General features: G+C 50.0%; 2 protein-coding genes across 11 annotated transcripts in view; one reads left to right on the top strand and one right to left on the bottom strand.

Moving 5' to 3' along the window:
- Nucleotides 1-373: 373 nt before the first annotated feature.
- On the bottom strand, nt 374-5,940 carry LOC106836144 (uncharacterized). The gene is made up of 4 exons (XM_044760259.1): nt 5,872-5,940; nt 5,060-5,724; nt 4,200-4,370; nt 374-827 (listed from the first exon to the last, which is right to left on the bottom strand). Exons 1-4 carry the CDS (start codon nt 5,938-5,940, stop codon nt 806-808), a joined length of 927 nt encoding a protein of 308 aa, XP_044616194.1. The 3' UTR covers nt 374-805.
- A 7,569-nt stretch (nt 5,941-13,509) lies between these two features.
- LOC106836137 (abasic site processing protein HMCES-like) overlaps nt 13,510-16,120 on the top strand; it is a 59,515-nt gene continuing 56,904 nt past the window's right edge. For 5 of the 10 annotated variants that reach the window (XR_011498561.1, XM_070499057.1, XM_044759458.2 and 2 more), the window contains exons 1-2: nt 13,522-13,642; nt 14,454-14,659. Coding sequence is in view for 9 of the 10 variants with exons in the window: in XM_070499057.1 (XP_070355158.1) it covers nt 14,477-14,659 (183 nt within the window). In the remaining variant the exon portion in view is untranslated. The other 5 variants (XM_014848813.3, XM_070499059.1, XM_070499056.1 and 2 more) reach the window with 5 other exon arrangements.

The raw sequence follows: 16,120 nt of genomic DNA on the forward strand, positions 1-16,120 counted from the left end.
AACTGGGAGCAGGCAAACCCCAGGGCGCACTGCACCGCAGACCTGATGACAGGGAATGCCCAGGCAATGGACACAAACCCTCTGGGGCCTCCATTCACCCTAGAAAGGAGGCTGATTGTGAGAATGCAAGAATAAGCATGTGAACTCAATGGCTGCTCTCATTCCCTGAGCAAGCCTGCACTGCTCCTTGTCCTGGGCATGGGGCTTGGACCGAGATGATTGGGAGAGGGGCCCTGCCTCATGGTAAGTACAGCAACCAAAAGGCTGTGGGTGCAAAGGGGATAGAGCAGGTGTTCCTCTTGGTGGTGGAGAGGCCTCGAAGGGGAAGGTGGAGTCTGCAGTCAATGTGAGTAAACTAAACATGAGTCTGCAGTTATTCAATAAATAGATGCTAATTTATTTATAGGGATAAGATAGTTTCTTTGGGGATAAATTCAAGAGGAGGTGCAAGCATTTTTTTAATTTGTGATGTCCTTTCCCTGGCAGGGCAAGTTCTAGGACAAGCTAAAATTATCCTGTATTTTAAGAAAAAAAAATAGAGTAGTCCTGGGGCAGGGGTTAATAATTTAAAAAATCCTCAGTGATTCCTTTTCAACTGTTTTTGAATACAGAGGCTTGGGAAGGAGTTTCCACTGGGTTCAGTTCTGCATGGTGTTGGGGCAAAGAGTAGGAGTAGTGCCTATTCAGACTGGCCTCTTAGACCACACATGCCAAGATGATGTCTACGGGCAGCTCCTCCGAACTTCTGGCTGTCACCTGCATTGTTACTGTGTCCAAAAGCAGCAGCTGGGAGTGCACCAGGATGTCATGACCTCCCCAGAACACACCTAGAAGAGAAGGGAGTAGTACAAGTGTGCAAAGCAGAAGAGAGCTACACAGTGAGGCTGAGGACGGTGTTTGCAGCAACTGATCAAGGCAGCTCTGGTGCAGTGAAATGGGAGTGGGCCTGGAACCAGGAGAGCTGGGCTGAAATCCCTGAGGCCTTGTGCAAGTCACTTTACCTCTCTGAGCTGCAGTATCCTCAACTACAAAGTGGAGGAGATAATACTAAAATTATTTCAAGATTCTGCCAAGCTCAATTGAATTAGTGGACATATAAGGCTTGTATGTGGCGTTACAGAGCTTCTCACACATTGACTGAATCTAAGAGCACAGATGAAGGGACAGCCCCACCATGACAAAACCGCAGAGCAGGTGTCTGCAAGACCCGGGGGACTGGGCTTGGGGGCTGTCAGCTGTGAGCAGGCCACTGTAGCAGAGCGCTGTAGCAGAGCTTCCTCCAACCCTGTTTATAAACACAGCAAAAAGAAACTCCCCACTTCCTTTTGTTGGCTGTTTTAGGTGTGATAACTGTATTGCCCCCCCCCTTAAATGAAAGGTCATTATCTCTTAAAGAAACATACAAATACAGAAACATTTACATATAAAATGCTTTATCTGGAATTTTCTCTAAAATACTCAAAGTACTATTTTTCTCTTTATACCGTTTTTCTCCCACACTGACAAGATCATAAAATCCGATAATATACTGTATTGTCCAGGGTGTGGGAGGAAAGGCATACAATTCCTATGAAAGGCAACTGGAAATATTTATAAAAATGAGAAACGCACTTTGACCTGGTAATTCCTTGGGAAATTTATCCTATAGATATCCTCAGTGCACATGTGGAAAATAAAGTATGTGTATGTATATGTGTATGTCTGAGATGCTTCACTGTAGCCCTGTCTGTAAGAGGAAAAGACTGGAACAATCTGAACATTCATCAATAGTGCTGGTTCTAAGCTACAACAAGAATGAGGATTTGGTTTGGGATGATGAAAAAGTTCTGGAGATGGATGGTGGTGATGAGCACAATAGTGTGAATGTACTCAGTGCCACTGAACTGCATACCTACAAATGGTTAAACTGGTAAACTTTATGGATATTTTACCACAACTTACAAAAGAAAGAATGAAGAAACTCTATATACTGAGAGGGAAGATCTCCAAGATGCATAGTCAAGTGAAAAGCAAAGTGCACAACAATGTTTATACCATTTGTACATAAACATTTGAGTTAAAACAGAGAAATGTGTCTATATTAGCTTTCCTATCCATACAATCACTGGAAGGACACATCGGCATTGTTTGTAATCGTGACACACTGGTTGTCTGTGGAAGGGAACTGGATGACGGGCAGCAGGCCTGGGAGGGAGACATTTCACTGCAGGTCTTTTTTTACCTGGTGAATTTTCAATGCTGTAAATTTTGAATCCCTGTGTTCCCAGTGGGAGTTCCATCCCAGGATGCAGTGGTGTCCAGGCTATGAGCTACCCAGGCCTTTCCCAGGGCCCCCGCCTCACCGGAGTTCACCCCTCCTGACCCCCATCTGACCCCATGGCCAGCCACTGCAGTCCAGATTCGGGTCCACAGAGGGGCCCAGCGTGCCCAGGTCTCACCACCCGGGAAGGCTGCCACTGGGGTGATGGTGATGGTGGCAGTTGGGGCAGAGGCTCAGGCGACGGGCCATGGGAGGGGGGGTAGCGGTGGGGGCGTGGTGTCGGTGGAGCCAGCCACCCAGATAGCTGGGGCATCTCAGGACCTTAGGAGAGGAAGGGGGAGGCGCCCTGCCCCTCTCTTCCTTCCTCCTGCCTTCAGTCCTTCCCTCCCCCTCCCCCCTACAGCAGAGCTTCCTACACTTGACACCAGCAATAGTTCAATATTCATTTACTTGCTTCATCACCAGTGCTGGATGTCATAACTCTTGGTAATTTCCCAGCTAGCTCTGCAGCTATGTCTGTCCATGTTACTAAGTGCTAGCCAGGAGGATGAGACCAAAAGTAATGTGTGCAACTTCAGATTCCTGTTCTTAAAGTAAATTGTTGTGTCCTTTGCCCCCTCCTCCACTTGGCTCCTTGGGATGTGAATGTGATGGTGTGCCATCTTGGGCTTGGTGAATAAGGTCACCACCCTCAGGGTGATGGAAAACAAGAAAGATCTACACCAGTCCTGTACTACCTAACTGCAGACTACTAAATGTGAGGATAGAAAAATGAGTTATCTTTTTTTTAAAAAAAGATTTTTCATTTTTCTGCCAAAGCCCCCCCACCCAGTACACAGCCGTGCATTTTTACCTGTGGGTCCCTCCAGTTGTGGCATGTGGGATGCCACCTCAGCATGGCCCGATGAATGGTGCCACGTCCGGGCCCAGGATCCGAACTGGTGAAACTCAGGGCCGCCGAAGCAGAGCGCATGAACTTAACCACTTGGCCATGGGGCAGGCCCCTCTTGTTTTTATTAAGGTATACTTTTTGTTGAGGAAGATTAACTTTGAGCTAACATCTGTTGCCAATCTTTCTCTTTTTGCTGGAGGAAGATTGTTGCTGAACTAACATCTGTGCTAATCTTCCTCTATTTTGTATGTGCCAGTCTTCCTCTATTTTGCCACCACAGCATGGCTTGATGAACGGTGTGTAGGTTCACACCTGGGATCTGAACCTGTGAACCCTGAGCCGCTGAAGCAGAGCAGACGAACTTAACCAATATGCCACCAGGCCAGCCCCTTCATTGTCTTTTTAAATGCTGTCAGTCATTTCTGCTATTTTGTTCCACTGTCAATATTATTTTCTATTTACACACATTTAAACATTTTCTTTGTCCACCATTCTTCTTGTTTCTTAAATCCTCCATCTAGGACCACTTGTATTATTAAAAGCATGCCAATACCTCTCCTAAGCCCCCCGAGCTACACACCTCTTTAGTCCATGACAATGAGTTTTGAAGAGACTAGGCAATACACAGGTGAGGCACAGCTGAAGGAAAACTGAATCCACTGGGATAGAATGCATGCACCCTAGCATAGGAGCACAGGATCATGGAAAATACTGAAGAGACAGCACAAGCACGGAGAAGAGAAAGATCACGTCGGACACCTGGAGGATTGGGATGTGGCAAAAAAAGATGGAGAGAGTGTGTTTCTGAGACAGTATTTGGAGATTCCCAGACTGACCATGACCCCAAAGCCATGCTGTGGACTGCAAGAAGAACCCCCTGAGGCGTCACAATGGAGAATATCCATCAAAGACCACCAGAGGAAATGTGCTGACAGCCAACCCAAGGTCTGAGAAGCGTGCAGACAGGGCAAAAGAGAAAAAGAAAAAAACACAGAGAGAGAGACAGGGAGAAAGGGCACTTTCCGAGGAATAACCTTTGTCACTCACCTGACCCCCAGGGGACCAACTTCCCAGTCAAAACAGCAGAAGCCAGATGAAGTGATGGGAGGCCAAAACAGACAGCTCAGCTGGCAGTGGGTAGTTGTGAATTGGCCATAAATTCTGCAGTTGAGTTTATCCTGCTGTCCCAAAGCCACTTTCCTCTTCTTGATCATGGCACTAGGGTTAGGTCAGATTTCAGCATTGAGAGGAGGGGCATGAGAGTCATAAGCACCTTCTCTCATGTCTTTTGGAATTTTCCCACTAAGTCTAAAATAAGTTCCTCATCAGGTCTTCTTGGGTACTTGAGTTTGGAAGTTTCTCTCAGGAAGCAGAAGTGTTCCTGTGACTGCCAGTCCAAGCCAGGCGTGCCTTCAGAAAACGCAGGAGAGACTTCGAGGAAGGAAAAACAGGTCACAGCCACAGCGGAAAGAGAGCAATGCAGCCACGAGGGGACTGGGAGGAATGGGGACGGCAGGGTGCCCAGGCCCAGGGGGCAAGCCTCATCCCTCCACGGGGACGGACGGCTCCCTGGGCTCGGCCTGTGTCACCGGGTGCCGAAGCCCCTGAGCCAGCAAAGCCACCCAGAAGCGCACAGGCAGTCCCCTCTTGGGCTCACAGGGCAGACCCCTTGGAGGGTGTGGCAGACAGTTCCAGGCACAGCCTCCAGGCTGACTTGAGGAAGGGATCCCACCGCCTGGCTCCGGATGCTGCTTGGTCAGCCAGGCCCCTGCCCGGCTTTCCCCTACTCCTGGGAGCCCCAACCACCCATTCATCCTTCTATCCATCTTTCTTTTCTCCCTTTTTACCTAACTTCCTACCTCCCTTCCTTCCTTTTTACCTTCCTAACTTCCTTCCCTCTTTCTTACCTCCGTCCCTTCCTTGTTCCTTCCTGCCGTCCAAGTGTCTGAAGGACCCGCTGGAAAACATGGGCCAGAGCCACCTCAGGAAAGCACCGGCCAAGCCTAGGCACCGCCAGAGGGCGCGCCCGCTCCCTCAGAGCCTCGCGCTCGCGTTGCTTAGCACCGGGGGTGGGCATTGTGAGGCCAGAGAGGGCCTGCGGCCCGCGCGTGCGCAGTTGATTGGCCGGCTGCAGCGTCAGGAAGCTGGGCTCCGGGAGAGTGTGGTTGGTGGGGATCGGGGCCTGGGGAGAGGAGGAAGGGAGTGCGAGTGGGGCAGGCGTGCAGGGCGCCTCCACCTTCCCCTGCAATGGTCCCGGAGATCGCAGATCTCTGGGCGGCTGCCTCCACCGCCGCCATGACCCCCACCGCTGCCCCTCGCCACCCCAGCCTCTGCCCCAACTGCCACCATCACCACCACCCCAATGGCAGCATTCCCGGGTGGTGAGACCCGGGCACACCGGGCCCCTCTGTGGACCCGAAGCGGGACCGCAGTGGATGGCTGTGGGGTCAGATGGGGATCGGAAGGGGTGAACTCCTGTGAGCCGGGGGCCCTGAAGATACCCCGAGTCCCACACCAAGGGACGGGGTCGGGTCAACCGCAAAATAGACCAATCCTGGGACCGATGCCTCCCCTAGACATGGGCACAGGAGGCCTCTGCCCTGGGGCCACAGCCCACGGGTCATTGCCTCTCCTGGGCCTTCCAGGAAGATGTCGAAAGCCACCTCCCCTCCCTGCCTGTTGCCCTGCCCGAAAACAACCACCTGCCCTCAGGTGTTACCTGGGCATGGCCATTGAGGCCCAACCCAGGCATAGACCCTCCGTGGGCGCTTGGGCCATGGATGGGCATTCTCCTATCAGGCCTCTGTCACCTCCACCCAAGGGATCACCCTGAAAGGGCTCTAGCCGTCCTCAGAGTATCCTCTTTGGAGAAGAAGCAGTCTCTTCTAGGCTCGTGTGATAGTCAAGAAGAGTATTCTCCAGGCCTTTCCGGGCTTGGACCCCTCCCGTTGTGTTCCAAGTCGTGGCGAGGGCGGTACCCCACCTCTGGGCACGCCCACCCGAAATCTTCTGGTCCCCGAGGGAAAAGCAAGGGAAAAGAGGCAAGTTGTCCCTGAACGTGAATGATGCCAAGAGACAGGCTCCTGGAGGGGTGCAGGGGAAGGGACGAGCGTCCAGGAAAGGCACCAGGGAGAGACTCGGAAGGGAAGTGCTCAGTCTTGACAGGGAAGGGTCAGTCTCTCTTAATTGAAAAACCAAACCAAGCCAACCGAGGAACTGGAAAAGAGGAGTGTCCGTGACTTAAGCAGAACAAAAGCCACGAGCTGAGCAGAAGGGTTGAAGAACAGGAGAGACACCTGGAAGGAAAAGTGAACCCACGGGGATCGAACGAGTGCAGCCAAGCGGAGGAGCACTGGATCACGGGAGAGAGTGAAGAGCCAACGCAAGCACAGGGGACAGAAAGATCACGTCGCACGCCTGTGGCCTTGTCGTTCTTGGGATGTGGACTTGGTCTCCTCAACTTTGGGGTAGCTGCTTTCCTCTGGGTAGTTGAGTAAGAAGTGTCCTTTGTGGGCTCTGTCCTGAGTGCTGGGCCCAGAGAATACAGTAGAGTGAAAGACCTTGAGAATGGGGCATGAGCATTTATTAGAAACCATCACAAGTTGGTCTTGGCATTGAAAAGCTTAGTGAATGTGTAGCCTGTGGGTTTCAGAGCAGTTGGTGGCAGTGCCAGAGTTCCATGGGTGTGAGCAGGGAGAGCTGAGGCCCTGCTGGGGCTTGGGCCCAGGGAGTGGTCCCACGGCTGACGGGTCCTGTGGGGTCATGGCCCCTCCACTGCTCCCACTGAGTTGGTTGGGAGCCCAACTTGATGACATGATCTGTCACCAACTTGCACCCTGACCTCCGACCTAGGACCTCTCTGCCTCTTGAGTGTCAGCATGGTAATAGGGAGCCTGGGAAGGGTGCCTGGGATGGGAGTCCTTTTGGCCCATGGTGTGAGAGGTAGGACCTTCTGGCTCTTCCTCTGCAGGGCTTGGGCCTATAGCAGTGTGTAAGCAACCCCCCTTCTCCCTGGTCCAGTTTGAGTGCATGAACACTCAACGACCAGACCTTGGAGAATGTCACGGTGCAAATGGGGCCCACTGAGGCCTACGAGGTGCTCTGTTATGTGGCTGCCCGGAGGCTTCCCTACAACCAGCCTGGGACCTGCTATACACTGGTGGCACTGCCCCTGGAAGCCCCCACAGCTGGTGAGCCCCTCTCCAGATACCACCCTGGCCTCATGGGAGCCCTTGGGATCAGGGTAGGGTGGGCAGCTTGTGCACTAGCCGTTTGTCTCCTAGTACGGCTCCTTGATTTCAGTCCTGAGAAGAAGATAACGAATGGCTAAGTCTTGGGTGCTTTTCATACATTATCTCATTTCCTCCTTGTAGAATACCCATGGGAATAAGTACTGCTGTCCCTGTTGCTACATGAGGAAACTGAGACTCGGTTGAAATGACTTTTCTAAGTTCACATGGCCGGTAAGAGGCAGAACCAAGGTCTCTCTGGCCCTCAAACTCTGTCACTATACCATGAAATTACAAAGACAGGCACAACTACTGAAATAGCCCGAGTCCACTCCTCCCAAGGAAACCAGCAGCTTCTTTTTCCAGGCCTTGGACAGTGGACTTGTAACTATTATGCGGACACAGCCAAACTGCAGCACCTGTTTCCCTTTTCTTCCTTCCCTATGAGGGGACTCATTGGACCCATGACTTGACTCTCCTGCCCTGCTACAAGGTGTTGTCCCCTGTCCAGATTTGTGGGGTCAGGTGGCATGTTGCTGCTACTGATAATGCTGCTGAGACCTAGAAAGTAGGCTATGGCCACCTGCCCTATGCAGGAGCTCGTTCCTCACAGTGGCTGGGGACATACTGACCACCCAGTCTGAACATTAGCTGCATAATGAAGTTCACTGTCAAGGACTGTGACCCCAACACAGGGGAGACCAACAATGAAGGCTATGAGGAGGAATACGTGGTAAGAAGCTAGAATCAAGAGGCTCAATTTTGTGCCTGAGCTCTTTTTGAAAGAAATTTTTTGTGTGTGAGGAAGAGTTGCCCTGAGCTAACCTCTATTGCCTATCTTCCTCCTTTTGCTGGTGCAAGATTGTCACTGAGGTAACATCTATGCCAAGCTTCCTCTATTTTGTATGTAGGACACCGCCACAACCTGGCTTGATGAGCAGTGCTGGGTCTGTGCCTAGGATCTGAAGCTGTGAACCCTATGCCATCGAAGCATAGCACGTGAACTTAACCACTACGCCACCAGGCTGGCCCCGAAAGAAGCTTTTTTTTACCTTAAAAAAAATGCATGCTCCTGTGTAGAAGGAAAACTTGGGAAATATAAAAACGAAGTATAAACAAACAAGAAAACATGACCCGTGCTCCTTCCGAGATTTTTGGGTGGGCAGTTATATAGCTGAGGTCATTCTGTACATGAGACATCTTGCTGTTTTCACTTAAAACCATAGTGTAAGTATTTTCCTGTGTCATTACAAATACTTCATAAACACAATTTTTAGTGACTGTGAAATATTCTATTATGTAGATATATCATAACTTACTGGACTGTGTATTCCTTTAATATTCGACATTTGGGATTCCAATTTTTCTCTATAAATGCCTTAAACATCCCTTTGGGTGCAATTTTAAAATTTTATTTTATTGAGGTCATATTGGCTTACAACATTGTGTAAGTTTCAGGTCTCCATCAGTATGTCTCAGTTTCTGTATAGACTGTGTCGTGTTCACTACCAACAGTCCACTTTTTATCCATCACCATACATATGTGCCCCTTTACCCCTCCCCCCTGCCCCCACCTCCTTCTCCTCTGGTAATCATTAATCTGTTCTCCTTATTTACGTGTTTGTTTATCTTCTACATGAGTGAAAGCATACAGTATTTGTCTTTCTCTGACTTATTTCACTTAGCATAATACCTTCAAGGTCCATCCATGTTGTCACAAACAGAACCATTTTGTCTTTTTTATGGTTGCGTAGCATTCCAGTGTGTGTATATATACCATATCTTCATCCATTCATCCATTGATGGACACTTAGGTTGCTTCCATGTCTTGGATATTGTGACTAACGCTGTGATGAGCATAGGGCTGCATATATTTTTTTGAATTGTTGATTTCAAGTTCTTTGGATAAATACCCAATAGGGAAATAGCTGGGTCATATGGTATTTCTATTTTTTAATGTTTGGAGAAATCTCCATATTGTTTTCCATACTGGCTGTACCAGTTTGCATTCCCACCAGCGGTGTGTGAGAGTTCCCTTTTCTCCACATACTCTCCAACACTTGTTATTTCTTGTCATGTTAATTATAGCCATTCTGACAGGTGTGAGATGATATCTCGTTGAGGATTTGATTTGTATTTCCTAATAATTAGTGGTGTTGGACATCTTTTCATGTGCCTGTTGGCCATCTGTATATCTTCTTTGGAGAAATGTCTGTTCATCTTTTGATCAGGTTGTTCATCTTTCTGTTCTTTGGGTGCAAATTTTTATCTGCATTTCAGGTTATCTCCTTAGGATAGATTCCAAGAGCTAGAATAATTGGGTCACAGGATAAGCATGATTTTAAGATTTTTGATTCATTTTGTCAAATTGCTTCCGAGAGAAATTGGATCAGTTTGCGTCTGCTGGGTCGTCCTTTGATGCACTGAAATAGCTCTTCGAATTCCACCTCTCTGAGCTTGGATGGAACCGAGTGCAAGATCATTCTGGGTTTTGACCATGGGGCAGTGGCTCAGTGCCATCTGAGTGCAGACTGTTATTCTCAGCCTGTAGATGGACATTGTTAGAGCTCCTCGTGTCTAGAGGGGCAGTCACTGTGGAATACAACTGACATGCACAGTTGTGTCATCCTAGAGCCATTGTTGAGGAGGAGACTTCTCTGAGGCAACAACGATCCTGTGGGCAGGAACTGCTCTAGGACCAAGTGAGCTCCTTGGGAATGCTGGGTCTAAGGCAGTGCTTCTACTGTAGGAGCTGAGTGCTACATATGTACACCTTACACATCCACAAGGTAGGGGCTCAGGGAAGATCTGTTGGGTGAATGAATGGGGAACCTTTATGTATCCTGAGTCCAAAGTGCGGGGAAGTGTTATGTGTTAAGTTCAGGGAAGACATGCTCAGATGGAGGGGGGTTCCAGTGTATGTGAGGCCCAGAGGACACAGCTGAGGAAGAAGGATGTGCTGAGTCATAGGAGTGACAGAGCCATAGGAGGCAGACCTCTGTGAGTGCTCCTGTACAGTTCCTGGATCCGTGAGGTCCTAGGCAGGCTTCAGAAGGGATGTGATCTTGCAGCTGACGCCCTAAGCTGAGTACCTGGGTCAGGGTGTTTTCCGTTGAAGGGATACCACTTTGCTCTGAGCACCTTGAGGACAGGCACCCAGTCAAGTTGCTGCACGTCCCAAGCGCCTAGCACAGTGCTCAGCACCTAGCAAGCAGCTGCTGAATATGTTGCAGGAAGGGATGAGCAGTGTGTTCAGAGCAGAGGCACAGAGGTGCACAGAGCAGGGAGTTTCTCCCCTGGAAGCGTGTGCCTAGCTTCCACCTCCATCTCCCCAACTGGAAGATCTGGAAGTCACTGTAGCTGATTACATCCAAAAGGTCATGAAGCTGAATTTGAAAGCAGCCTGGGATGAGGAAGGACATGAGTGTGAGGAGGAAGAAACATTCACCTTGTCGACCATCAAGACACTTGAAGGAAAAATCCCTGGCTACTGTTGATGTGCTTTTCCTCTTTCTCCCCTCCTCACCACCTGCCCCTCACAGATCCCGGGCCATGTCTAGAGCACATAATTCAGATGCCACTTCATTAAAAGCCCCTCAGAGCAGGGTTAGGGGATGGGGGAGTGATGGTGGCACAGAAGGGAGACAAGATCTGTGGCTTAATGATACTGGGATTTCTCCCTACAGAGGCTGTGGGCAATCCTGTGAAATTCCTGGGAATGCATCCTTGTGAGCGGTCAGAAACAGTGCTGGGTAAGAAGAACACCCACACTTTGATCCTGGCTGGTAAGCAGACTTTCTAGGTGGGAAAGGCCTGGGTAGCTCATAGCCTGGACACCACTGCATCCTGGGATGGAACTCCCACTGGGAACACAGGGATTCAAAATTTACAGCATTGAAAATTCACCAGGTAAAAAAAGACCTGCAGTGAAATGTCTCCCTCCCAGGCCTGCTGCCCGTCATCCAGTTCCCTTCCACAGACAACCAGTGTGTCACGATTACAAACAATGCCGATGTGTCCTTCCAGTGGTTGTATGGATAGGTAAGCTAATATAGACACATTTCTCTGTTTTAACTCAAATGTTTATGTACAAATGGTATAAACATTGGTGTGCACTTTGCTTTTCACTTGACTTGGAGATCTTCCCTTTCAGTATATTGTTTCTTCATTTTTTCTTTCTTTTTTAAGTTGTGGTAAAATATACATAACATAAAATTTACCAGTTTAACCATTTGTAGGTATGCAGTTCAGTGGCACTGAGTACATTCACACTGTTGTGCAATCATCACCACCATCCATCTCCAGAACTTTTTCATCATCCCAAACCAAATCCTCATTCTTGTTTGTAGCTTAGAACCAGCAATACTGATGAATGTTTAGCTTGTTCCAGTCTTTTCCTCTTACAGACAGGGCTACAGTGAAGCATCTCAGACATACACATATACATACACATACTTTATTTTGCACATGTGCACTGAGGATATCTATAGGATAACTTTCCCAAGGGATTACTAGGTCAGAGTGCACTCCCCATTTTGATAAATATTTCCAGTTGCCTTTCATAGGAATTGTATGCCTTTCCTCCCACACCCTGGACAATACAGTATATTATCAGATTTTATGATCTTTGCCAGGGTGGGAGAAAAATGGTATAAAGAGAAAAATAGTACTTTGATTATTTTGGAGAAAATTCCAGATAAAGTATTTTGTATGTAAATGTTTCTGTATCTGTATGTTTCTTTAAGAGATAATAACCTTTCATTTAAGGGGGTGGGGGTGCAATATAGTTATCACACCTAAAACAGTGAACAAAAGGAAATGGGGAGTTTCTTTTTGCTAAGTGTTTATAAACAGGGTTGGAGGAAGCTCTGCTACAGCGCTCTGCTACAGCGGCCTGCTCACAGCTGACAGCCCCCAAGCCCCGTCCCCTGGGTCTTGCAGACACCTGCTCTGCGGTTTTGTCATGGTGGGGCTGTCCCTTCATCTGTGCTCTTAGATTCAGTCAATGTGTGAGAACCTCTGTAACGCCACATACAAGCCTTATATGTCCACTAATTCAGTTGAGCTTGGTCCTTTGGTTGCTGTACTTACCATGAGGCAGGGCCCTCTCCCAATTGTCTCCGTCCAAGCCCCATGCCCAGGACAAGGAGCAGTGCAGGCTTGCTCAGGGAATGAGAGCAGCCATTGAGTTCACATGCTTATTCTTCCATTCTCACCATCAGCCTTCTTTCTAGGGTGAATGGAGGCCCCAGAGGGTTTGCGTCTATTACCTGGGCATTCCCTGTCATCAGGTCTGCGGTGCAGTGCGCCCTGGGGTTTGCCTGCTTCCAGTTCAGTCCAATTTAGTGACGACACTGAGGGGAAGAACAGCCGTTAGAGAGCACTGTCTGTTGGCTGCAGATGCAGAAAGCCCTGGTTCATGTCCCCAGGGAGCAGGTTCAGAGGCCACCTCATCTGCTCTTTTAAACTTAAGCCAGATGGCCTTACCGACTTTGTGGCGGAAATACACCTGTAAAGCCTGTGTAAAAAAAACCCAGGCCTCCCCTTAGAGATTCAGATTGGGGCTGTGGGGAGGGTGAGGGGCCTGGAAAATCTCATTCTGGCGCGCACCGAAGTTCGAGAGTGACTTGTGTGATTCATGGAGGTTTTCCTGATGGTTTCTCCATGTTTGCCCCTGAACTCTGAGCAGTTAGCAGCAGAGATAAAGAAAACGTTTTCTTACATCACCCCTACAACGACCTGGTGCCCTAGTGATGATTCCCGCTATACAGAGCAGGGCACTTAAGGCTCCCCGGGACGCATCTAGTCTCTGCTGGCCCCTGGAGACTTGGGGAGCCCGGTCCTTCAAGATCCTTCCACCGCACCCCCAGCTCCCTCCCTGCGGTCGGCCCTGGCAGCCAGGAGCGGAGTTCACCCCGCTCGGGCACGAGCGAATATGGAGGAAAGTGGGGCTCTGAGAACCTTAGGGTTCAGGAGTCCCCAAAGGCAACTACAGTCTCCTCCTGGGGCACTTTCGGAAGTCAGATTACGACCCCCGACCCCGTCTTGATGGCGGAGGGGAAAAAGCCCCTTCCGCGGCACTAGGGACCTCGCAGGAACCACTAGACGCTTGGGGGCGGGAACAAGCCGCCGCTTGGGGGCGGGGCCTGACGCCGCCGGCTGGGGTCCGCGGAATCCCGGAACCCGCTGGCGGGAGAGAGCGGAGGGCCGGTAGGGGTGAGGGTGAGGCTGCAGGGCTGTGGCGGCCAGGCCGAGGTGGAGGTGAGGCGACGCAGGGTGGGGGGCTAGAGCCGAGGTGGAGGTGAGGCGACGCGGGGTGGGGGGCTAGAGCCGAGGTGGAGGTGAGGCGACGCAGGGTGGGGGGCCAGGGTGGAGGGGACGCGGGGCGGCGGGACGGGCCGAGGTGAGGAGACGCGGGAGGCAGCGGGCTCCGGGCTCAAGTGGAGGTGAGGCGACGCGGGCGGGCGGAGGGCGGTGTCGGGGTCCCTTGCCGGGCGGTGAGGGGGCTGACGCGGGGAGCGGGGGCGGCGATCACGGGCCGCGGCGGTGGGGAGTCGGAGAGGAGCCCCGCCGCCCAGGCAGTGCCGAGCGTCTAGACGGGGCGGCACCTGCGGCCGGGCTGCGGTCCTGGGCGCGCAGGTGCTCGGCGGCGCAGGTGGCTCCTGAGTCCCGGGAGGGCGGAGCGGGGAAAGGAGGGCGGGCGCGGCGGTGAGGCCGAAAGAGCCGCCCGGAGAAGGAGCTGGCGGCTCGGGCAGTGACCGCAGACCCCCTTTGCCTTTCTGGGCTGAGGCGCCGGCTGGCGGGTGCGCCCCCCGGGAACCGGGCCTCCCGCGTTCAGGCAGGTGTTTGCCGCCTGCCGCTCGGTCAGCGCCTCGCGCGGGCCGGCCCGCGGGCCTGGGGGTGAGCGCGACGGGCCGAGGCCCGTTTGCTGGGACAGACTAGGCGGTGACAGACGCACAGTGGGGGCTCTGAAGCAGAGTCGTGGGGCGTCTTGGGAGAATGCTGTGACTAAAGGAATGAGACGTAAGATTTGAGATGGGCGAACGTTCTCCTACTGTGTCGCGCCCTAAAGGTGGCGAGAGGCGGCGTTGAAGAATGTGCGGGCGAATATCGTGTCACTTACCTCGAGATGTGCTCACGAGAGCGTGTGCCTATCGGAACCGGCAGGGCGAGCGGCGGCTCCCCGAGTGGAGGGACGCTGACAAGTATTGCCCGTCGTACAACAAGAGCCCTCGGTCGAGCAGCCCGGTGCTTCTGTCTCGACTGCACTTTGAGAAGGTACCCAGTCTGTCTGCCCCATACGAGCTTCTGGGGGCGTTGGGAGGGTCATCTACTTCTGTTTGGTTTGGTATGTGCTCAGCTTCTGAGATGACCTTAGAGACCAGCCCTTACTGATATCTCCTGACCCTCAGTTGAGAACCAGTGTGGGCATCACGGAAAGGGGAAGTTGTCTCAGAATCTTCTAATCTTAGATGATTCAGTATTCTTCAGGCTCCATTTCAGTGCCTTCTCTGTACAAGGCATGCTAGTCTTAGAGCATACTGAATTTGTATGCGCCTTGTATTTGAATACTTTTTTTAAGACAGCGTCTTTCAAACCTCCCTGATCATCAGCGTCGTTTGACTATCTTGAAAAAAACAAACCCAAAGATTTGTATGGTTAAGCCAGCTGAATCAGAATCCCTAGGCCCAGGGCAGGATTAAGACCAGCTAATCTAAAAAACCTCTGATGTTTCTCTTCCTTTGATGTTTCTATTGCTCCTGCTTATGCTTTCAGTATTTTTGTGTGTGTTTGTTACTGAAGCTAGAAAGAGATGTATTTGTTGTGGTTATCTGAAGTTTAATTGCATTCATTGTGTTTATAGTATTTATACCTGTAGTGTTGGAGCGACCAATGATTTATAATCCAATTTTGGTTCTTTGGTCTATCTCCTGGAAGAGTGTGTGTTGGTGCAGGCATGCAATGTAATAAAAATGCTTTATTGCAGAAATTAATAGTTTGCCCATGTCTCAAATCTTTTAAATGCCCTACATGTTTTTAAAAATCATGGTTGTTTTCATCCTGGATTTTTATTCTTTTTGATCTATAGTGCTTAAATCACTTTATAAGGTTGATTTTACCCCTGCTGCATACTCCTCAGAAGTCCTGTGATAATATGGTAGTCAAAAGATTATACATTACCGGGATCTCAATATTTGACATAAACAGACCAAATAACAGTGATGTTTTTGGCTGAATGAAGCCATTTACATGAAATAATTTATTCTTGAGCCATTTTTAGTGGATGCATACTTTCCTATTGAAACTAAAGAAAAGTTATTTTAATGAGAGGGAAATCAAAATACCATGGGAACTTTGACTGGGAAAGGAAGAAATAAAACATATTTCAAAGGAAGGCATAATTTGAAGTGAAAAGAGAGAAAGAGTAAGTGTATGAGCTTTATTCTTTTTTAGCCTTATTTCTCTTTGTACCACCTCTTTAGAATTATAGAGTGAATTGTTAGCTGGAAGAAAATTTTGTTTAACAGATGTAAAGACAGAAGTGTAGAGAAAGTGTGACTTGTCCTGGGTTACCTTATCAACGAGACATACAGCAGGGACTGAAGTCCAGACCCCTCTCCTCACTCCAGTAGATGCCTCCTGAAACTAAGAATGGGGAAGGTGGAGCCCCTACCAAAAGTAGCCCTCTTTTTCTGTCAGTGGTGTGAATTTGCTCATAGAGGTTTTTGACTCCACATC

This window comes from Equus asinus, chromosome 26 (genome assembly GCF_041296235.1).
Source record: "Equus asinus isolate D_3611 breed Donkey chromosome 26, EquAss-T2T_v2, whole genome shotgun sequence".
Lineage (NCBI taxonomy): Eukaryota > Metazoa > Chordata > Mammalia > Perissodactyla > Equidae > Equus > Equus asinus.

Excerpts from the sequence above, each read along its gene's own strand:
- LOC106836144 (XM_044760259.1), bottom strand. The coding sequence starts at position 5,940 with ATGCCCATCCATGGCCCAAGCGCCCACGGAGGGTCTATGCCTGGGTTG. Across the intron at positions 5,725-5,871 it reads GCCTCAATGGCCATGCCCAG|GGGAGGCATCGGTCCCAGGA; the intron begins GTAACACCTGAG and ends GCCCATGTCTAG. Across the intron at positions 4,371-5,059 it reads GGAACAAGGAAGGGACGGAG|TGCCATGATCAAGAAGAGGA; the intron begins GTAAGAAAGAGG and ends ACCTAACCCTAG.